At 37.3% G+C, this 25,523-nt stretch overlaps 1 protein-coding gene across 1 annotated transcript in view; it reads right to left on the bottom strand.

The window, feature by feature from the left end:
• Positions 1 to 23,925, bottom strand: part of syk (spleen tyrosine kinase) — a gene marked incomplete at its 5' end in the record, with an annotated part of 41,886 nt that extends 17,961 nt beyond the window's left edge. The window contains 5 exons of the mRNA XM_079256419.1: positions 455 to 510; positions 937 to 1,015; positions 4,975 to 5,113; positions 13,423 to 13,583; positions 23,524 to 23,925. Of these exons, the coding sequence (XP_079112545.1) occupies positions 455 to 510; positions 937 to 1,015; positions 4,975 to 5,113; positions 13,423 to 13,583; positions 23,524 to 23,925 (837 nt within the window). The remainder of the gene's footprint in view (positions 1 to 454; positions 511 to 936; positions 1,016 to 4,974; positions 5,114 to 13,422; positions 13,584 to 23,523) is intronic.
• Between the last annotated feature and the right edge of the window lie 1,598 nt (positions 23,926 to 25,523).

Below are 25,523 nucleotides of genomic sequence, written 5' to 3'. Positions count from 1 at the left end.
GATGCAAATATTAAGGTAAAATTACCTCAATTTAAACAAAATAAATCTTAAAATCGCTGGACAGAATTTTGTCACTGACGTCAACCTTCCTATTGACTTGACGCTGATCCTATAAAAAGAATATTTCTGTGCAAATAATTTGGATGACATTCAGAGCAAGTGTGTAAAGGCCTTTTGTCGGATAAACTAGCTGGTTTTATCGGGCCTCATAGAGAAGGATATCTGAGGTTTATCTGTGTAGATTATATTATCTGCGTGTACTATTTGCACACCATGCTGTCTAATAATATTACCTGAAAGTGGAATAATATGGACCATGTAAAGGACTTTTTAATGTGTCTGTAGAAGTTCCTTGAGATGATTTAGTTTGGAATTGTTGTGGTAAATAAATAAAGCTGAACTGATTAAATGTGAAGGAGTTCATGAGGCCCAGCTTCACACACTCAGAGCTTACAATGACAGAAACCAGTCCAGCTTGGTCCAGTGGAGGCAGTGGTCGTCCCACGTACTCTGTGAAGAAGAAGAAGAAGACACATCAGACTGGTTAAACTAGTGCTTCTCAAGCCTTTTTAAACATCTTACTCCCTCATAAAACACATTGTCAGGGAGGTACCCACTTTAACTGGGGGTGCAAATTTAAGATTCAGCCACAGTTCCAAATTCAAAACATTCTGGTCTCCAGCGGCTCAAAGAAATAATAACCTATAAATAATGTTTTAGAACTAGTGGAAGTTATCAAGATGTTTAATGATCTGTTCTAGACACGAAAACCTGAACTTTATGGAGAAAAGTACATAAAGTTTCAACTAGATTTTGCATCAGGTACACATTTAGAGAATTTTGCTATTTTATTAATGTACATAAGTTTACTTTTGTGTGTTTGTGTGTGTGCGTGTGTGTGTGCGCGCGCGTGTGTGTGTGTGTGTGTCTTCTCACGTTCTCCGTCAGGTCTTGGACATGGCTCGGTGAGGACTCGAAGCAAACCGTCGGGCTTGTATGAGTAATGTTCAACCAGCTGAGATGGGAGATGTGGGAGACGTGGGAGGAGAACACAGGGAGAAATAATCAGACCTTTCATTAAACAACAACATCCAGCTCTGCTCCTCGGTACTGATAATGACTGACAATGACTGGTAATGACTGATAATGACTGATAATGACTGATAATGACTGATAATGACTGGTAATGACTGATAATGACTGATAATGACTGGTAATGACTGGTAATGACTGGTAATGACTGGTAATGACTGGTAATGACTGGTAATGACTGATAATGACTGATAATGACTGATAATGACTGGTAATGACTGATAATGACTGATAATGACTGGTAATGACTGGTAATGACTGATAATGACTGACAATGACTGGTAATGACTGATAATGACTGATAATGACTGATATTGACTGGTAATGACTGATAATGACTGATAATGACTGGTAATGACTGATAATGACTGGTAATGACTGATAATGACTGGTAATGACTGGTAATGACTGATAATGACTGGTAATGACTGATAATGACTGATATTGACTGGTAATGACTGATAATGACTGATAATGACTGGTAATGACTGATAATGACTGGTAATGACTGGTAATGACTGATAATGACTGATAATGACTGGTAATGACTGGTATGACTGATAATGACTGGCAATGACTGATAATGACTGATATTGACTGGTAATGACTGGTAATGACTGATAATGACTGGTAATGACTGATAATGACTGGTAATGACTGGTAATGACTGATGATGACTGATAATGACTGGTAATGACTGATAATGACTGATAATGACTGATAATGACTGGTAATGACTGGTAATGACTGATAATGACTGGTAATGACTGATAATGACTGATATTGACTGGTAATGACTGATAATGACTGATAATGACTGGTAATGACTGATAATGACTGGTAATGACTGGTAATGACTGATAATGACTGATAATGACTGGTAATGACTGGTATGACTGATAATGACTGGTAATGACTGATAATGACTGGTAATGACTGATAATGACTGATAATGACTGATAATGACTGATAATGACTGACAATGACTGGTAATGACTGGTGATGACTGATAATGACTGGTAATGACTGATAATGACTGATAATGACTGGTAATGACTGATAATGACTGATAATGACTGGTAATGACTGATAATGACTGATCATGACTGATAATGACTGGTAATGACTGGTAATGACTGATAATGACTGGTAATGACTGATAATGACTGGTAATGACTGATAATGACTGATAATGACTGGTAATGATTGATAATGACTGGTAATGACTGATAATGACTGCTAATGACTGCTAATGACTGATAATGACTGATAATGACTGATAATGACTGGTAATGACTGATAATGACTGATAATGACTGATAATGACTGGTAATGACTGATAATGACTGATAATGACTGATAATGACTGGTAATGACTGGTAATGACTAATAATGACTGATAATGACTGATAATGACTGGTAATGACTGATAATGACTGGTAATGACTAATAATGACTGGTAATGACTGATAATGACTGATAATGACTGATAATGACTGGTAATGACTGCTAATGACTGCTAATGACTGGTAATGACTGATAATGACTGGTAATGACTGATAATGACTGATAATGACTGGTAATGACTAATAATGACTGGTAATGACTGATAATGACTGATAATGACTGATAATGACTGGTAATGACTGATAATGACTGCTAATGACTGCTAATGACTGCTAATGACTGATAATGACTGCTAATGACTGCTAATGACTGCTAATGACTGATAATGACTGGTAATGACTGGTAATGACTGGTAATGACTGATAATGACTGGTAATGACTGCTAATGACTGGTAATGACTGGTAATGACTGATAATGACTGGTAATGACTGATAATGACTGGTAATGACTGCTAATGACTGGTAATGACTGGTAATGACTGATAATGACTGATAATGACTGATAATGACTGGTAATGACTGATAATGACTGGTAATGACTGGTAATGACTGATAATGACTGATAATGACTGATAATGACTGATAATGACTGATAATGACTGGTAATGACTGATAATGACTGGTAATGACTGGTAATGACTGATAATGACTGATAATGACTGACAATGACTGGTAATGACTGGTAATGACTGATAATGACTGCTAATGACTGCTAATGACTGGTAATGACTGGTAATGACTGATAATGACTGATAATGACTGGTAATGACTGATAATGACTGGTAATGACTGCTAATGACTGGTAATGACTGGTAATGACTGATAATGACTGATAATGACTGATAATGACTGGTAATGACTGATAATGACTGGTAATGACTGATAATGACTGACAATGACTGGTAATGACTGATAATGACTGATAATGACTGATAATGACTGGTAATGACTGATAATGACTGATAATGACTGGTAATGACTGCTAATGACTGGTAATGACTGGTAATGACTGGTAATGACTGATAATGACTGATAATGACTGCTAATGACTGCTAATGACTGGTAATGACTGCTAATGACTGCTATTGACTGGTAATGACTGGTAATGACTGGTAATGACTGATAATGACTAATAATGACTGGTAAAAATTGGTAATGACTGGTAATGACTGCTAATGACTGATAATGACTGGTAATGACTGCTAATGACTGGTAATGACTGGTAATGACTGCCAATGACTGGTAATGACTGGTAATGACTGCTAATGACTGGTAATGACTGATAATGACTGATAATGACTGCTAATGACTGCTAATGACTGGTAATGACTGCTAATGACTGATAATGACTGGTAATGACTGATAATGACTGATAATGACTGGTAATGACTGGTAATGACTGATAATGACTAATAATGACTGGTAAAAATTGGTAATGACTGGTAATGACTGCTAATGACTGATAATGACTGGTAATGACTGCTAATGACTGGTAATGACTGGTAATGACTGCCAATGACTGGTAATGACTGGTAATGACTGCTAATGACTGGTAATGACTGATAATGACTGCTAATGACTGCTAATGACTGGTAATGACTGATAATGACTGGTAATGACTGATAATGACTGATAATGACTGGTAATGACTGGTATGACTGATAATGACTGATAATGACTGGTAATGACTGATAATGACTGATAATGACTGACAATGGCTGATAATGACTGATAATGACTGATAATGACTGACAATGGCTGATAATGACTGATAATGACTGACAATGGCTGATAATGACTGATAATGACTGATAATGACTGACAATGGCTGATAATGACTGATAATGGCTGATAATGGCTGATAATGACTGATAATGACTGATAATGACTGATAATGACTGACAATGGCTGATAATGACTGATAATGACTGACAATGGCTGATAATGGCTGATAATGACTGATAATGACTGATAATGACTGATAATGACTGACAATGACTGATAATGACTGCTAATGACTGATAATGACTGATAATGACTGGTAATGACTGGTATGACTGATAATGACTGATAATGACTGGTAATGACTGATAATGACTGATAATGACTGACAATGGCTGATAATGACTGATAATGACTGATAATGACTGATAATGACTGACAATGGCTGATAATGACTGATAATGACTGATAATGACTGACAATGGCTGATAATGACTGATAATGACTGATAATGACTGACAATGGCTGATAATGACTGATAATGACTGATAATGGCTGATAATGGCTGATAATGGCTGATAATGACTGACAATGGCTGATAATGGCTGATAATGACCGACAATGGCTGATAATGACTGATAATGACTGACAATGGCTGATAATGACTGATAATGACTGACAATGACTGATAATGACTGATAATTTCTGATAATGACTGATAATGAATGATAATATGTGAAAATGAACATTAACCTGCCACAGAGTGTCAAACTTCTTGCCATCTGGGATGGACAATTTCCCCGTCCGGTCCCGGTCGATGCGATAATGCATGACTTGTCCTTCATGTAGCAGACACAGAGCGTATGATCCGTTCTGGTCTCTCTGTCGAATCCTGAAAAAAAGCAAGATCACGCTGAAGTTTCAGCCTCTTCTTCTGTGGTGTTTAAGCCCGTCTTTCCTACATTGTAAGTCCGCAGAAGTTTCTCCAGATGTTGAACCGAAGACGTGAAAATCACAGGATTACGTTTAAAAATCCACCTCAGCAGCAGAACCAAGTCTGGTAAAACATCTGCTGCAGGTCCAGAAGCTTCACAGACCTGGTCCTGGTCCTGGTCCAGGTCCAGGTCCAGGTCCAGGTCCAGGTCCAGGTCCAGTCCAAGTCCTGGTCCAAGGTCCATACTAGGGCACTTTTTGCATTTTCATCTAAACTTAAGCTTCGGTTTCACAGTGCTGAACCAGGTCCTGGTCCTGATCCTGGTCCTGGTCCTGGTCCTGATCCTGGTCTAATTCCAAGTCCAAATATAAGTCCAAATCCAGGTCAAGGTCCAGCTCCTGGTTTAGGTCAAGGTCCAAGTCCAAGTCCAGGACCAGTTCCAGGTCCAGTTTCAGCCCCAGGTCCTGGTTAAAGTCCAAGTCCAGGTCCAGGTCCATGACCAGATTCAACACCAGGTCCATGTCCAAGTCCTGGTAGAAGCCCCAAACAAGGGGCCATTTTTGCATTTTCATCTTAGACTTAAGTTTCAGCTTCATAGAGCTGGAAAAAGTAAGAAAAAGTGACTCAAGTTTTATATACATGTTTATAAGTTTTATATACATGTTTATAAGTTTTATATACATGTTTATAAGTTTTATACACATTTTCATAAGTTTTAAATACAGGTTTATAAATTTTATACACGTTTCTAAGCTTTTATATACATGTTTACACGTTTTATTTACATGTTTACAAGTTTTATATACACATTTATAAGTTTCATATTCACGTTTATAAGTTTTATATACATGTTTATATGTTTTATATACATGTTTATACGTTTTATTTACATGTTTACAAGTTTTATATACACATTTATAAGTTTCATATTCACGTTTATAAGTTTTATATACATGTTTATAAATTTTATATACATGTTTATAGGTTTATATACATGTTGATAAGTTTTATACACGTTTATAGGTTTTATTTACATGTGTATAAGTTTTATATACATGTTTATAAGTTTTACACACGTTTATAAGGTTTATATACATGTTTATGAAATTATAATCATGTTTATAGGTCTTACATACATGTAAGTTTTATATACATGTTTATAAGTTTTATACACATGTTCATAAGTTTTATATACATGTTTATAAGTTTTATACATGTTTATAAGCTTTTATATACACATTCAGAAGTTTTATATACATGTTGATAAGTTTTATATACACGTTGATAAGTTTTACAGACATGTTTACAAATTTTATATACATTTTTAAAGGTTTTATATACATGTTGAAAAGTTTTATATACATGTTTATAAGTTTTATATACATGTTTAGAGGTTTTATTTACATGTTTGTAAGTTTTATATGCATGTTTATATGTTTTATATACATTTTGATAAGTTTTATATACATGTTTATGAGTTTTATATACATGTTTATATGTTTTATATACATGTTTAAAACATTTTTATACATGTTTATAAGTTTCATACACATTTATAAGTTTTATATACATGTTTATAAGTTTTAAATACATGTTTATATGTTTTATATACATGTTTATCAGTTTTAAATGCATGTATATAGGTTTATATACATGTTTATAGGTTTTTATATACATGTTTATAAGTTTTATATACATGTTCGTAAGTTTTATATACAGGTTTATAAGTTTTATACACGTTTATAGGTTTTATTTACATGTGTATAAGTTTTATTTGTATGTTTATATGTTTTATATACATGTTTATAAGTTTTATACACGTTTATAGGTTTTACATACATGTTTATAGGTTTTATATGCATGGTTATACATTTTATATACATGTTTATAAGTTTTATATACATGTTGATAAGTTTTATATTCATGTTGATAAGTTTTTTATACATGTTTATAAGTTTTATATACATGTCTATATGTTTTAAAAGCATGTTTATAGGTTTATATACATGTTTATAAGTTTTATACACGTTTATAGGTTTTACATACATGTTTATAGGTTTTATAATCTTGTTTATAGGTTTTACATGCATGTTTATACTTTTTACATACGTTTATAAGTTTTATATACATGTTTATAAATTTTATATACATGTTTATAGGTTTATATACATGTTGATCAGTTTTATACACGTTTATAGGTTTTATTTACATGTGTATAAGTTTTATATACATGTTTATAAGTTTTACACGTTTATAAGGTTTATATACATGTTTATAAAATTATAATCATGTTTATAGGTCTTACATACATGTTTGTATGTTTTATATACATGTTTATAAGTTCTATATTAATGTTTATAAGTTTTATATACATGTTTATAAGTTTTATACACATGTTCATAAGTTTTATATACATGTTTATAAGTTTTATACATGTTTATAAGCTTTTATATACACATTCAGAAGTTTTATATACATGTTGATAAGTTTTATATACACGTTGATAAGTTTTACAGACATGTTTACAAATTTTATATACATTTTTAAAGGTTTTATATACATGTTGAAAAGTTTTATATACATGTTTATAAGTTTTATATACATGTTTAGAGGTTTTATTTACATGTTTGTAAGTTTTATATGCATGTTTATATGTTTTATATACATTTTGATAAGTTTTATATACATGTTTATGAGTTTTATATACATGTTTATATGTTTTATATACATGTTTAAAACATTTTTATACATGTTTATAAGTTTCATACACATTTATAAGTTTTATATACATGTTTATAAGTTTTAAATACATGTTTATATGTTTTATATACATGTTTATCAGTTTTAAATGCATGTATATAGGTTTATATACATGTTTATAGGTTTTTATATACATGTTTATAAGTTTTATATACATGTTCGTAAGTTTTATATACAGGTTTATAAGTTTTATACACGTTTATAGGTTTTATTTACATGTGTATAAGTTTTATTTGTATGTTTATATGTTTTATATACATGTTTATAAGTTTTATACACGTTTATAGGTTTTACATACATGTTTATAGGTTTTATATGCATGGTTATACATTTTATATACATGTTTATAAGTTTTATATACATGTTGATAAGTTTTATATTCATGTTGATAAGTTTTTTATACATGTTTATAAGTTTTATATACATGTCTATATGTTTTAAAAGCATGTTTATAGGTTTATATACATGTTTATAAGTTTTATACACGTTTATAGGTTTTACATACATGTTTATAGGTTTTATAATCTTGTTTATAGGTTTTACATGCATGTTTATACTTTTTACATACGTTTATTAGTTTTATATACATGTTTATAAATTTTATATACATGTTTATAGGTTTATATACATGTTGATCAGTTTTATACACGTTTATAGGTTTTATTTACATGTGTATAAGTTTTATATACATGTTTATAAGTTTTACACGTTTATAAGGTTTATATACATGTTTATGAAATTATAATCATGTTTATAGGTCTTACATACATGTTTGTATGTTTTATATACATGTTTATAAGTTCTATATTAATGTTTATAAGTTTTATATACATGTTTATAAGTTTTATACACATGTTCATAAGTTTTATATACATGTTTATAAGTTTTATACATGTTTATAAGCTTTTATATACACATTCAGAAGTTTTATATACATGTTGATAAGTTTTATATACACGTTGATAAGTTTTACAGACATGTTTACAAATTTTATATACATTTTTAAAGGTTTTATATACATGTTGAAAAGTTTTATATACATGTTTATAAGTTTTATATACATGTTTAGAGGTTTTATTTACATGTTTGTAAGTTTTATATGCATGTTTATATGTTTTATATACATTTTGATAAGTTTTATATACATGTTTATGAGTTTTATATACATGTTTATATGTTTTATATACATGTTTAAAACATTTTTATACATGTTTATAAGTTTCATACACATTTATAAGTTTTATATACATGTTTATAAGTTTTAAATACATGTTTATATGTTTTATATACATGTTTATCAGTTTTAAATGCATGTATATAGGTTTATATACATGTTTATAGGTTTTTATATACATGTTTATAAGTTTTATATACATGTTCGTAAGTTTTATATACAGGTTTATAAGTTTTATACACGTTTATAGGTTTTATTTACATGTGTATAAGTTTTATTTGTATGTTTATATGTTTTATATACATGTTTATAAGTTTTATACACGTTTATAGGTTTTACATACATGTTTATAGGTTTTATATACAAGTTTGTAAGTTTTATATACATGTTGATAGGTTTTATACACGTTTATAAGTTTTATTTACACGTTCATAAGTTTTAAATACTTGTTTATGAGTTTTACACACGTTCATAAGTTTTATATACATGTTTATAAATTTATAATCATGTTTATAGGTCTTACATACATGTTAATAAATTTTATATACATGTTTATAAGTTTTATACACATGTTCGTAAGTTTTATATACATGTTTATAAGTTTTATACACGTTTATAAGCTTTTATATACATGTTCAGAAGTTTTATATACATGTTGATAAGTTTTATATACACGTTGATAAGTTTTATATACATGTTTACAAATTTTATATACATTTTTAAAGGTTTTATATACATGTTGAAAAGTTTTATATACATGTTTATAAGTTTTATATTCATGTTTAGAGGTTTTATTTACATGTTTGTAAGTTTTATATGCATGTTTATATGTTTTATATACATTTTGATAAGTTTTATATACATGTTTATGAGTTTTATATACATGTTTATATGTTTTATATTCATGTTTATAGGTTTTATTTACTTGTTTATAAGTTTTATATGCATGTTTATATGTTTTATATACATGTTCATAAGTTTTATAAACAGGTTTGTAAGTTTTATACATGTTTAAAAGTTTTATATACATGTTCATACGTTTTTATACACGTTTATAAGTTTCATATACACGTTTATAAGTTTTATATACATGTTTATAAATTTTATATACATGTTTATAAGTTTTATATACATGTTTATAAGTTTTATATGCATGGTTATACATTTTATATACATGTTTATAAGTTTTATATACATGTTGATAAGTTTTATATTCATGTTGATAAGTTTTTTATACATGTTTATAAGTTTTAAATACATGTTTACAAGGATTATATACATGTTTATAAGTTTTATATTCATGTTTCTAGGTTTTATATACAGAATAAGTTCAGGTTCATACGGAACCCGACTGAATGAATTATGGAGGACAGTTTGCCTCTTTCGCTGCTTACAAATGACTGCTGAAGCATGGACGCTGACACAGTTGGTGAACAAAGTCGGTGAAACGTGGCTGCTGCTGCAGGCACACTCATGCTGCAGTTTCCAGTCAGTTCCCATGTTTGGACTGAAAAATGTCATTTCAACACATCAAACGTGTAAAAGTGTGAGGTGTGGTCTCGACAAGACAAGCGTGCACGTAGAGTATTTTTAGAAGCCAAAGCTGCAGTTGAGAGGCCGTGATCTGGGCTGAAGAAACAAGGCCACACATACACAGAAACACACACACACACACACACATTGTGGTTTCCGCTCTGACAGTTTGCGAGGGACTTCCTGAAGTAGCCAAACAAGGGGAAGAAAGACAGCAAGGTGAGATGTAATTAGTTTCCACTGAAACTGGCCTCAGATGTGAAGCATTCTGCAGCTTTTTCACCAAGTTCAGACTCAGCTTGATGAAACTAAACTTAAACCCAACTGAAACAACCCAGTCAGCTCATTTGCTGCCTTCAGAATCATTTTAGTGGACAACAGGAGTTTATTTCTGGCTGGTTATGTGTTTAGTTCCTGTAAGCGGGTAACGTCTGAGCTGCTTCTGTTTCACTTCCTGGAATATGAAAATAGCTGCATCCAGTCAGAGCTGGAATCAGCTATACCCTGTAGCAGGTCCAGCAACACCGTGACATGAGGACCCAGTCCGGTTCCGTTGGACTCTGGACCCTGTTTAATAACACCATGACATGAGGACCCGGTCTGGTTCCGCTGGACTCTGGACCCTGTTTAATAACACCATGACATGAGGACCCAGTCCGGTTCTGCTGGACTCTGGACCCTGTTTAATAACACCATGACATGAGGACCCAGTCCGGTTCTGCTGGACTCTGGACCCTGTTTAATAACACCATGACATGAGGACCCAGTCCGGTTCTGCTGGACTCTGGACCCTGTTTAATAACACCATGACATGAGGACCCAGTCCGGTTCCGCTGGACTCTGGACCCTGTTTAATAACACCGTGACATGAGGACCCGGTCTGGTTCCGCTGGACTCTGGACCCTGTTTAATAACACCGTGACATGAGGACCCGGTCTGGTTCCGCTGGACTCTGGACCCTGTTTAATAACACCGTGACATGAGGACCCGGTCTGGTTCCGCTGGACTCTGGACCCTGTTTAATAACACCATGACATGAGGACCCAGTCCGGTTCCGCTGGACTCTGGACCCTGTTTAATAACACCATGACATGAGGACCCAGTCCGGTTCCGCTGGACTCTGGACCCTGTTTAATAACACCGTGACATGAGGACCCGGTCTGGTTCCGCTGGACTCTGGACCCTGTTTAATAACACCGTGACATGAGGACCCGGTCCGGTTCCGCTGGACTATGGACGAATCAGTCTTTGTGATGTAAAACAGTACAAACAGGGAAGTGGGTTAGGGAAAAACCTCCAGATCTACATCTTAGACTTTCCACCATTCGTGTGGTCCAGAGTCCAGTTCTCATCCTGACTGCAGGAACCAGACCGGCTGGAGGAGGACCAGGTCTCAGTGTGGTCCAGAGTCCAGACCTGGTCCTGACTGCAGGAACCAGACCGGCTGGAGGAGGACCAGGTCTCAGTGTGGTCCAGAGTCCAGACCTGGTCCTGACTGCAGGAACCAGACCGGCTGGAGGAGGACCAGGTCTCAGTGTGGTCCAGAGTCCAGACCTGGTCCTGACTGCAGGAACCAGACCGGCTGGAGGAGGACCAGGTCTCAGTGTGGTCCAGAGTCCAGACCTGGTCCTGACTGCAGGAACCAGACCGGCTGGAGGAGGACCAGGTCTCAGTGTGGTCCAGAGTCCAGACCTGGTCCTGACTGCAGGAACCAGACCGGCTGGAGGAGGACCAGGTCTCAGTGTGGTCCAGAGTCCAGACCTGGTCCTGACTGCAGGAACCAGACCGGCTGGAGGAGGACCAGGTCTCAGTGTGGTCCAGAGTCCAGACCTGGTCCTGACTGCAGGAACCAGACCGGCTGGAGGAGGACCAGGTCTCAGTGTGGTCCAGAGTCCAGACCTGGTCCTGACTGCAGGAACCAGACCGGCTGGAGGAGGACCAGGTCTCAGTGTGGTCCAGAGTCCAGACCTGGTCCTGACTGCAGGAACCAGACCGGCTGGAGGAGGACCAGGTCTCAGTGTGGTCCAGAGTCCAGACCTGGTCCTGACTGCAGGAACCAGACCGGCTGGAGGAGGACCAGGTCTCAGTGTGGTCCAGAGTCCAGACCTGGTCCTGACTGCAGGAACCAGACCGGCTGGAGGAGGACCAGGTCTCAGTGTGGTCCAGAGTCCAGACCTGGTCCTGACTGCAGGAACCAGACCGGCTGGAGGAGGACCAGGTCTCAGTGTGGTCCAGAGTCCAGACCTCATCATGACTGCAGGAACCAGACCGGCTGGAGGAGGACCAGGTCTCAGTGTGGTCCAGAGTCCAGACCTGGTCCTGACTGCAGGAACCAGACCGGCTGGAGGAGGACCAGGTCTCAGTGTGGTCCAGAGTCCAGACCTGGTCCTGACTGCAGGAACCAGACCGGCTGGAGGAGGACCAGGTCTCAGTGTGGTCCAGAGTCCAGACCTGGTCCTGACTGCAGGAACCAGACAGATTCACAGGTTTCATGTTTCACAACTCATCAAACTTTAACTGATCCTCGTTAACATGGTTACACGCTGGCAGATTTCATTCATCATCGTCATTGCTTCCTTATCCGATTCCCTTAGTCCGATTAAGGGTCGCAGGGAGCAGAAGCCTAGATTTCAGAAATCAAATCAGAATTGTTTTATTTATTCATATTCTTAAACACCAATGAAACCAAAGACTGAACATGTACATCAACTGTAAAGGAGTTTGATGTTTCCTGAAAAACCTTCTTGTTGAACAGATTCTCTTTGATCTTGTCTAACCAACGAAACGGTCAGAAACTTACAGGAATTTTCCATTTGTCCGAGGACTGTTCTGAAGTCTCGGCTCGGAGTCTTCTCTCGATATGGATCCGTGGAACCATGGCATCCGTTCATGAGCAGTGGTGGCGATAAGTTTCTCCAGTTGAGGCCTCTGACTGATGATGGCCTGCTCCAGGGCCGGCCCCTGATCGAACATCAGATCAAAGCATAACAGGACATAAGTCAAAAGATCTGAGGAAGAGAAAACAATCAGGACCAGGTCTGACTGGAAGCCATCTGGAAACCAGAACTACAGTCTCCTTCTGGTCTCAGAATCAGGATTGGATTATAAACCTTTTTCATATAAACCTTTAACTAACATTATATATAATTAAACTGAGCATACAACTAAAGAAGAGGAATAAAAAGAAACCCAGTCCCATCAGAAACAAAATGAAGACACACCAGACCTTACATGACAGACTTATCTTATGCAGTAGATGCACAGAAAAAAAGAAGGGAAAAAAAAAAAAAACAAAACCTAATTGAGACAAAACAAGCATCAACCAGTGCACCCAACATCCTTCAGTGTAAGACTAACCATTGGCACTAACTAACACTAAGAGTTCCATTTTCAAACCAGTCAAATTTTTCACGTAGATTAGTAGAGGATCCCAAGTTTTATGGAATTCATTACTGGTGCTGTTAAAAGTACAGCTATTCTTCTCCAACTTAACATTATGCATAACGTTCTGGATCCAGTGGTATTGTGATGGAGGGTAGTGGTAGTAAAGTTAGGTGCCGGGCCAACAAGGAAGAAAAGGCATTGACCCTCTGTAGATAGGCAGAGGCAAAAGAGCCCACACAATCAGAAACTTTGACTTAGACTTAGACTTAGACAGACTTTATTCATCCACAAGGGAAATTCTGTTGTCACAGTAGCTCAGAACAGCAATAGAGGAAGAAATAGAACAGCAATAGTAGGTAAGAAAAAAAAAAGTAAATAATAATAATGAAAAAATAGAATAGGTACTATCCATAAAGCAATCTGGAACATGTACACTTTTACAAAGACAAAAGATAAATAAAACTATCTAAAGTAAAATTGGCAATATAGAATATGGAAATTTAGAAATTTACAATATATACAACATGTGACTACATAGACAGCCAAAATCAGCAACCACGGGAGAAGGTGAGACATTATGTGCATAGGCAACAGAGATGGCTTCAAAAAAGGAAGACCAGAAAGGATCAGTTTTCGGACAGGACCTGAATAGGTGGTAGGATGTAGCCAGAAACTGTTGTGTGTTAGGTTCATGTTGTAAATATTATTGCCAGTTTGACTTTTGAGAAATGTAACCTGTGTACTATTTTGAACTGTATCAAAGCATGCCCAGAGCATTTGGAGGAAGAGTGGACTCTTGTAAGAGCTGTATTCCATTTGTCTTCGGATAGTTGGACGCCCAAGTCATTTTCCCACTGTTTACAAATGTGTGCTATAGAAAGGTTACAGCTGTTCATCATATGAGAATAAACAAATGAAATCTTTCTCTTTTTCAGCAAGTTAACTCTTAATAAAGATTTCAGACAGGAAAGAAGAGGGAGTATTGCAAAGCTATTAAACTGCTTGCAAGCACAATCTGTAATTTGCAAATTAAGCAACAAAAATTCGGTCAGACCGAATTTTCTGGATAACTAGTGAAAACTAGTGAAAGTATAATTTATAAACAAGTTTTCAACACTACAAACACCCTTGTCATAACAAATTTGGAAACCATTGTCCATTAGGGATGGTGGAAAAAGATGATTGCGCATTATGGGTGATTGAACAGAAATACCTTGAATACCCAGATGTCTTTTGAACTGATTTATGATGCGTAGTGACTGACTTGCAATTATGTTTTCCATTATTAAGTAGTGCTGGTAAAGATACACAGAGTAAGGCTGGGAGAGAGTGTGGGCTGCTTGTAAACCTTTCGATCTGGAGCCATGCAGGTGTCTTATCGTTATGGTCTGTCAGCCACAAAGAGATAGCATCAAAATTTGCAGCCCAAAAATATACACGCAGGTTAGGAAGTGAAAGCCCACCTAAACCTATTGGCTTTTCCATAAATTCCTTTCTCAGATGAACTGATTTATTAAGCCATAAAAAAGAAAAAATAGTTTGGTTGAATGCCTTCAAGAATTGTGGTATAAAGACAGGCAATGCCTGAAACATGTACAGAAACTTTGGTACAATGTTCATCCCTATAAGGGATCGAAGTAAAGTAGAACATCTTTTGGTAATCTTTTTGCACTTTTCCAGCAGAGGGATGAATTTACTTTTAAATAGACTGTAACAGAATTGGGTGACTTATGTTTTCCTATTCTGTAGAAATTTTAAATGGCAGATTGGGATATTCATAAGCATTCCTACTAATTGGGAAGTATTTGCTTTTAACCAAATTTAGTTTGTAACCAGATATACTCCTGAATTCCTGCAAGACCCTAAGAATTTCGGGGGTAGTTGTGGTAGGGTTGGTGACATATAGTAACAAATCGTCCGCATAGAGTGAGACCGTATAAGTTATACCACCATGTGTTTTAGGGTTTCTTTAGGGTTTAGGGTTTCTCTTGCTAGATGCTATAAGCTAAAATAAATATTTGGATCTCGCCGACTTAATTGTTTCATTTAATGAGGAGATCAAATCCCTAAAATGTATTCTATGAACCTCTAGCTTAGTAGATTTCAAAAGACGCTTAGTTTTTTTACATAACTTTTTAATATTTCAAATAATTTTGTCAATCCAGGGACATACTAGTCTCCTGGTGACATTATTAGATCTTATCGGAGCTACTTGGTCTACAATGGAACCGCAATGAGAATAAAAAAACAGTCCACAGAGTCCTCAACATCAGCAACACAGGGATCGAACAAGGCACAGAATCTGTGCTTTCTGTAATGATCCTCCTCTCTACTCTCGTAGGAGCAAGCCTGGGCTCCAGGGGAACATTAAAATAAAAAAATAAAAAAACACACAGTGACATCCTATGGACATCCTACACACAAACATTATCAACATGTAGCCCCCCAAGAATTAGAAGTTTGTCCAGTTTAATCAAAGATGATAAAAGATATTTACAATTGTTTGAGAAAACCCCAGGTGGTCCGTGAGTTGAACAACCTATTTATTTGAATTAGCAGCTTGAAAGCATTGCCACACTAATTTTTGCGAGTTTATGACACCAAAACTATCACATCTCAATAACTATGGAACAGTGACTTAGGACAGGGTCACTTAAAAGAAAACTAAGTGAAACATCTGATACAATAGGAAAGGAGCAACGGCATCATTCAACATCAGCTAACATTGCCAAAAAGAATTTGATGTTAGCTACCTCGTCAGTAGGGGGGGTTGAGGAAAAAAGGTCATGTAACTCCGGGCCGCGCCAGAATGACATAGTCATACAGAGTAAAAAACCTCATACACTGAAGCACAAACTAAAACAAGACACACAAAGTCCAGGGAGGCAGTGAGTCATGTGGGAGGGGACCGGGGGTGGTTAAGGAGGGGGACAGAGCGTCTATGAACATTTCTTCTTCCGTTCTCAGGGGGGGGTTGCACCGGCCCAAGGCCGCTGGGAAGCCGAATCCAGATATGATTGTTGTTTGGGTTCCAGGTGAGGAAAACAATTTGCCCAACAACAAAGTGAAACGAAAATACCACTATGACTATGTGCAGTTCGGTTTCTATTGGACAGGTGATGAAAATGATCTAAAACCACTAACTAACTAATGAGGCTATGAAACCTGCAAAGTTGAAGAGACATTTGGAAACTAAACACAAGGAATACGTTGGAAAACCTGTTGGGATTTTTTTGAAAGAAAATGTAACGACCTGAAGAGGCACACGATGAAGGAAGCTTCACAATTTTTTGCACCTGGGAACAATCCTAAAACTACAACCGAAGCTTCTTACAAGGTGTCCTGCTTGATCGCCAACGCAAGAAAACCTCATTCAATAGGTAAGAATTTAGTTAAATCAGCTGCAAAGGTGATGGCTAACATATTGTTTGATGATGAAGCTCGTGACAAAATGAACAGAATTCTTCTCTCCATTGACACCATTAAGTGATGCAAAAAATCTATGGCTGAAAGTGTGGAAGGCTCTGTTACATTCACAACAAAGTCCGTTTTTCTTTCATTACAACTGGAGGACGTGGGAAATGAAATTAATTTGCTGTGTTTCGTGAGGTACATCCATGCAGGTTAAGTACATGTACTTATACATAATGTATTATAATAATAATAATAATAATAATAATAATAATAATAATAATAATAATAATATACATTATATAAAAGTACATCTTTTGTCATTTCCTTCCGATCAACACCACAGGAGAAGCTATTTTTCACTCTCTTAAGGATTTCATTGTGAAAAACAACTTGGACTGGTCAAGATGTGTCTGCATTTGGACCATGGTGCTACTGCAATGATGGGAAAAAGAAAGGACTAGTAGCGTGTCCCTAGTGTGGTTCAGTGTAAATTATACTGAACAGCCACCTCAAGTTGAAATAGGAGTATCTGCCCTAAATGAACCTAGTCTGGTCCTCTGAGACGATGTGAGGAAGGACTGTTTCCAACCAAAGTGCAATGGCCTTTGAGAGCACTTTACCATTGCAGTTTGCCAGGCTGATGGGTCCGTAAGATGGGAAGTCCTGAGGGTCATTGTTCTTCTTTAATGGTAGTGTAATAAACGCCTGACGAATCGTAGGTGGAAGAGTACTTCCTCCAGTGCTTCTGTGTAAACTGAAAGGAAAAGAGGGGTAAGTTTATCTTTGAATTTTTTTATACAAATCAGTTGGGAACCCATCTGGGCCAGGGGGATTTTCCACTTTGAGGAGGCATTATTGAATAATTTCCGCCAAATTCAGATTTTGTTCCAATCAATCTTTAGAGATAGAGTCCATTGTCAGAATGTCCACATAATTCTTGGAGTTAATTCAGTTTGCAAGCCTACTCTCCTCCTAATCAGAGCGGGGATTGGGGAATCAGATATAAGTCCATCCAGAGCCTTAATTTCTGAAGTCAACTGTTCAATTTTCATAAACTTTGTATTTGTAATATGAGCAGAGCAGGACATGATCTGTTCTCTGAGGTATGCTTTAAGCGTTATCCAGAGAGTTGAGGCTAAGATGCCTTCAGTCCTATTTACCTGCAAAAAGAAATCTATTTGCTCTCTGACAAACTTTACAAATTTTGAATCACTCAGCAGACACATATTGAGCTGCCATGCCCTTTTTGTCCTGTGATTTTGGAAGAGTTACCTTGATAGTTACCGGGGCATGGTCGGAGATGAAGATTAGATTATATTTACTGTCTGTAATAATATTAAGTGGATGAGAGTCAACCAAAAAGAAATCTGTCTGGGAAAATGACTGGTGTACCTCATAGTAATAGGAGCATTCTCTTTTGTTGGGGTATTTAAATCTCTATGGGTCTATTAGTTTATTTGTCTCTATGAAAGACTGAATTATTTGCACAGATTTGGATAGTCTATGGACAGATTGAGAAGAACATTCCTGGACATAATCACCTACCAAATTGTAGTCCAGGGACATAATCAAATGATGATGTCCAAGTCAGGGATGTAAAGAAATGATAGTCAAAATTTGGGCTGTAAATTTTGACCTGTAGTAAACAGAGTTGAAATAGCTTTTCAACAACCATAACATATCTGCTATTTGGATCCAGTATAGTACCTGACACTATAAAAGGGATTTTTCTATGGACAAGTACAGCTACACCTCAGCCTTTACAATTAAGCTGTGAATGAAACATTTGACCCGCTCATTCTTTGCAGATTTTAGAGTGGTTTTGATTTTGGAGATGGGTTCCCTATAGAAAAGCAATACCGGCCCCGAGACATTGTAAATGTGAGAAGACTCTTTTTTTCTCTTGATTACTGATTCAAACCTAGCACATTCCAGTTAATAATTTTCATGTCATCTTTACCTTGGACAAAATATGAATGACCCTGTATCACTGTAGCCATTTGGTGTTTGATAGTAAGAAAAACATATAGGCACACGAGTTGCATATGAAAAGAATACTGCATCGAAGCTACACATAACATTTAAAACAAGCCTTAAAGAGGCTACACCCTCAGTGAACTTCAGACCAGTGCAAACTTGTATTTGTATGGAAATACAAGTTTCCAGCATCCATCTGTTTCTGTCTGAAACAGATGTTTGCTGTTTCAGACAGCATCCATCTAAAATTTCTGTTCAGATTTTAATTACATTTTCAGGAGTTGTTGGAAACGTGAAAAGCAAGAACTGATTAAATTTTGGTGGTGATGCGGATCTCCATTCGGATCCAGGAGTTTTTAAAAGGCTTTTGGGGATGTTTGCACTCTCTGAGTGCTTTTCTAGTTTTGTAATGAATTCCGTCAGTCGCGGGCCCTCTGAATTTTCAGGTATCCCCACAACACATATATTCGGCCACCTGGTGTAGTTTTCCAAGTACTCTTCCTTCTCCCTCAGGGCCGCATTCGCTTTAGCCAGGGAAGAATGGGAGGCTTCCATAGTGTTCAGTCTCGTCATGAACTTGTTCGGCCCACTCTCTAAGTTGGTGATTTGTTGGCCGTATACACTCAGAATTGAGTGAACAAAAGCAATGGACAACCGGTTCTCCCAAAATGAGTCGATAGATGTTTGCACAGCGTTAACCGCATTAGCTAGAGTTTCCATTCTGTTAGCTTGAGGATCTGAACATGTACTAACGTCAGCAGAGGAGGTTGAGTCGCTCTGTGTTGTGGCTTTCCCACTTTGTTTTGCCAGTTTCGAAGACATTAATCCATGTACAGAGTAATAAAGTCATTTGGCATGTGTGTAAGTAAAATATTTGCTGTTTCAAAGTCCAGTAAATGTACACATTTAATATGTTTTTCTGGGAGCTGGAGGGGATACGTGTATTTGCAACACATGCTCATATGTGCACACACATAAAATGTCATGATGTGGTTTGTGCTTTGCCTTAGTTTCAGGTTTCCTGTTTTATTTTGTAGTTTTTCCTGTTTGGTTCCCTTGTTGTTTAGCTTTATTGATTTCCTGTTCATTGAGTTCACCTGGTCTTGTTTCAGTTCATTCCGTACAGCTGTTTCTTGTTTGGTTCCCCAGTGTATTTATACCCCTCAGTTTTAGTTCTTCGTTGCTGGATCATTTTGTTGTGCTAGTTGTTTGTTGTAGTCCCCAGAGATCCTTAGTTGAAATAAACCTACTGAAATCTGCATCCCTGTTCCCTCATCTCTGCATTTGGGTCCACAACTTCACCTTCCTTGCCACCACCCCTTGACATAAAACATGTTTATGTGTTTGCACATGTTTTATGCCAGATGCCCTTCCTGGTGCTGTGGGTATGTGTCATGTATGTGTGACTTCTGAGGTTGTGGTCTCTGGGTCTTGGTGGTTCCTTATTGTTTTTAACCTTCATCACACTGCATACAAAATTAAGTTTTTTTTCCTGATAAAACTGCATTCTTTTTCACAAACAGAAAAAAAATCATGCCTACCTGTTTCAAAAGCACATATCTTTCTTGTTTATTGTTGTAATGAAGAATAAAAAAATGTTCTTAGTGTCTTTTTCATTGTCTTTTGCATATATTTCTTGAAAAAAAAAACGCACACCATCAAAAGAATTATATAGTTTATCTTTATATAGTTTATCCTTTCTTTATTCAAATTAGTCTTTTTTTTCTGAGGATTTCATGCCGGTTCGGAGGGTGTGCTGCAAGGAAGATTTTTCTGCATATTTTTGACTCTTTCAAGACTTGTTATGATGAGTCTCCATGGCAACGAAAGACTTGTTTACAATCAGGATCAACTGATTAACCTCTCCCAAATCAGGATTATCAGTGAAACAACACATCAAATCCCGATGGAGTTGAAAAGAAAGAGAAGAGGATGCAGAGCGGGAGTCAGAGAGTGGAAAAAGTGATGGAGATTTAAACCATTTCTCCCGACCGTCCTCATGGGTAATGTGAGATCGCTAGCTAACAAAATGGACGAGCTGGAGATGCTAACAAGGTCTCAGAAAGAATACAGAGAGTGCAGTATTATGTGCTTCACCGAGACATGGCTGCATGAACACATCCCTGACTGTAATGTGTCTGTACCGGGCTTTAAAACGGTCCGTGCAGACCGCAGTAGACAACACAGCGGAAAGCTAAAGGGTGGTGGAATTGCAGTGCTGGTTAACCAGCGTTGGAGTCATCCTGGACATGTTACTGTCAAGGAGAAGATATGCACAAGGGACATGGAACTGTTAGCTGTGAGCTTCCGTCCATATTATTTACCCAGAGAGTTTACCTGTGTTATTCTGGTAGCGGTTTATATAATACCTGGTACCGCACCAGACACAGCATGTGACGTCATCAGCTCCGTCGTTGCTCGGCTACAAACACAGCATCCAAACTCATTCATGGTGATCTCCGGAGACTTCAACAACGTCTCCCTCTCTGCAACTCTACCAACATTCCAGCAGTTTGTCAGCTGCTCCACCAGAGAAAGAGATGAGTCTATAAGTCTGTTGTGGAGAGTGCAGTCAGCTTTGCAGCATCTGCTGGGGTAGTAGCATCAGAACCAGAGACTTGAAGAGAATCAACAAACTGATCCAGAAAGCTGCTTTTGTGCTTGGAGTAACTCTGGAGCCGCTGGAGCTGATTGTCCAAAGAAGAATGCTGCACAAGCTGATGAAGATGATGGAGGATTCTTCACACCCTCTCCACAACACAGTGATGAAACAACAAAGTGTGTTCAGTGAGAGGCTTCTTCAGGTTCGATGTAAGACTGAAAGATACAGAAGATCATTCCTGCCAGCAGCCATCAGCCTCCGGAACAAGACCTCCTCAAATTAATTATTATCTACTACAATTTTGAATTATTTTTGAAGTATTTTTCATTTAATTTTCATTTAATTTCATTTAGAACTTTTAAGATCAGGGATGCATTCTACCTTGAAATTTAAAGTGAGCAACACGACTCAATCGTCCTGCTTTGTTCACCTTTGCATCTTTTACTTGGTCCACATACCAATTAGTCTCGCGGGCGAACGGAGCGATGATATCTTCATTGAAGAATAGCTCAAACAGTTCACCTTCAGGCATATCATTGTCTTCTAAATGTGGCCCTGCAAGTTCACGAACCGTGAATTGTATTACTGTTTTTCGCTGCATTCATGCGCCGGCAGCTGTTGAGCGCTTGAAAAATTGGGTGCATGAGTGTACCGGCAGTGAGTTGAAGGTTAATATAAAGCACTGTTTGATGTACCAAGCAGCAACCTCAAAACAGTACAAAGTGAAGCTGATGCGGAATTTCCAAAAACTGCAGCCCCCCCCCCCCCCCCCCCCTCATCCACTAGGTGCTGCAAAAGGAAGTCAATCCCCAAGTCCCATGTTAAAAAGACCAACTTCACAGCAGAAAGAAACATGTTTATAGCTTGGTTTAAAAAAATAGGTTAAACAAGTCAGTATTATCTACATGAAAACTTTAAGGGCAGTGGTTTCTGTTTTATATCTGGTCCATTAGAAGTTATTTCATTCAAATTACGGGTGTGTCCTTTTAATTGATCATCCATGCATCCATCCATCTTCTGCTGCTTTTCCGGGGTCGGGTCGTGGGGGCAGCAGCCTAAGCAGGGAAGCCCAGACTTCCCTCTCCCCAGCCACATTTGCCAACTCTGTGGGGGGGGATCCCGAGGCGTTCCCAGGCCAGCCGGGAGATATAATCCCTCCAGCGTGTCCTGGGTCTTCCCCGGGGTCTCCTCCCAGAGGGACGTGCCTGGAACACCTCACCAGGGAGTTCCAGGAGGTATCCTGACCAGATGCCTGAGCCACCATTTGATTGACATGAACCTGATATTCGACTGCAAGAAGGCAGAATGTAGCACAGCAGTGGTTTTTAGCTGTTTAACATCTTGCTTTAGCTTTAACCCACCTAGCTCTATTAGCTCCCATTAGCTCAGATAGCATCTTTTAGTTTGGAGAAGTTGTGTGCAGGAGGTAGCTGTATAAATAAATTGTGAGGCTGTAGCCTCCTCAGACAGAAGAAATAAATAAAAACTTTGCAGCTGCTAGGAGGTTCATAGTTTCAGACTCACCTGCAGCTTCCATGTCTGTTTCACGTACTCTCTGATCAGTTTCTCCTTCAGGTCCTCAAATGGCCCCACTTTTGGCTGCATATTCTTGGGTCTGTTGCAGGGCTTCTTCAGCAAACAGATGAGACCATCCATTTCCTGGGAGTGGTAGTCGATCACATCCGTGGGGGCCATGTGGCTCTTCCCGCCTGCTATCGCGTACATTTCATTGGGCTGTCTCTCAATGGTATAGTGGTAACAGCGCCCAGAGTGCGACACGGACAGAGCAAAGCCTCCCAGATAATTCCGGCTTTGCCGTAACAGGTACATGCCACTGTTCATTCCCGCCTGCCGCAGGTAGTCCTCCGCCTCCTCCCTGGTGATGTTGCCATAGAAGAATGGAAGTGCGTTCACATTGTCAGCCATGTTGGTTCTTCAAATGAACCTGAAAGAAAATCCATGTAAGGATTAAAATAATCTGTTTTTCTGTATAAAATATAGCTACATGAAAGTTTAACAATATGGAAGTTCAGATAATTAAAAGCTCGTCCAACACAGCCAATCTGGGAGCTCTCTGGTAAGGATTGACCATGGTTGATCATATTGGCCGATATTGTGCCAGTTTATAAAAATCAGCATTAGCCATTTTTCCACCACTAGCCAATAAAACAAGTTTATTTTAATACATACTCATTTGGCTCGTATACAGCAGTCTATCTCTGCCTGAGGTCATGACTCTTGGGTGTGAGAAAATATCCAGCCTACACCATCTTGGAGTTTACACCAAGTTTTCACCCCATTTTTTCACTATACACGTGTAGCAGTGGGCCACTGGGATCCTGCAGAAGCTGCAGACCAATAAGGGAAGAAATTAAAGGAAGGACTAATTGGCAGCAGGTGCGACTGCAGGACTCCAGTCTTTAAAAACCCTGTGTGTTCTCTCCTGACTTTTTGATCCTCTGTACCTCTGGTAAGAGACTTTGGGAGTTTGATTGTTTTTATAAATTTTAGTATTTTAATTGTTAGGGTACTGTAAGATCCTGAGGTATTTGTATTTTATTATTGTAATTTTGGGTCTGCCACATTTGTGTAAGCATGTTTTATGTGTTCTGCTTTTTAGGTACAACAATGGCCGCCATTTTGTTTTAGTTAGTAGTGATAAATTTTTAGGTTATTGATCTTATTTCATTTTAGAGTTTTAACATCTCCCCTTCTTGTTTGTAGTTCTGAGGCTGGTGTGGTCCGCCATCACACCGGCTCGCTTTGGAGGCTGGGAGGGTGATGTGTTGTATATAGTTATTGGTGTGGTGGTTTTCATTTGAGTTGTGTTTATGTAGACCCCTTTGTTTGAGTAGTATACTCCCAGCTCCCCTCGTGGTGAGTGGTTGGCCTCCCAGTCTCAGCATGATATTCTGTCATCTTGTTGCTTCTTATCTGCTTTTATCTGAGTTTTAAAGTTATAAAATAAAATAGACGTGGTATGACCAATACTGACTGTTGTGGCCTCTTCATATATATACATATATATATATATATATATATATATATACATATATATATATATATATATATATATATATGTATATATATATATATATATATATGTGTATATATATACATATATATATATATATATATATATATATATACAGCTCGCCCGTGATGGACGGGCGAGCTGTCCATCACAGGGCCACACAGAGACAAACAACCTCTCACGCTCACTCCAATGGGCAATTTAGAGTACGCAATTAACCTAACCTAGCCTTCTCGCCATGAAACGGTTTACTCATATCTCCACAGAAATACATGGGATCTGCAACAAAATTGGCAGCATTCAAATTTGTTAGGTCCTTAACACATTACACCATACCTTGTGGGTGGTGGGAGGGAGCTTGAGGTGTGGACTCAATAGATGCTGCTTGAGGTTTTGATTTTTCTTCTTTTCTGTGAACTTGTTGATTGTTGGCTGCTCCTGATTGGACATTACCATCAATTAAAGCTCTTGAGTAGAATGATTGACGGGA

The sequence above is a fragment of the Telmatherina bonti genome (genome assembly GCF_933228915.1).
Source record: "Telmatherina bonti genome assembly, chromosome: 17".
Lineage (NCBI taxonomy): Eukaryota > Metazoa > Chordata > Actinopteri > Atheriniformes > Telmatherinidae > Telmatherina > Telmatherina bonti.
The sequence above is the reverse complement of the archived record's forward strand: the minus strand, read 5'-3'. Positions and strand labels throughout refer to the sequence as shown.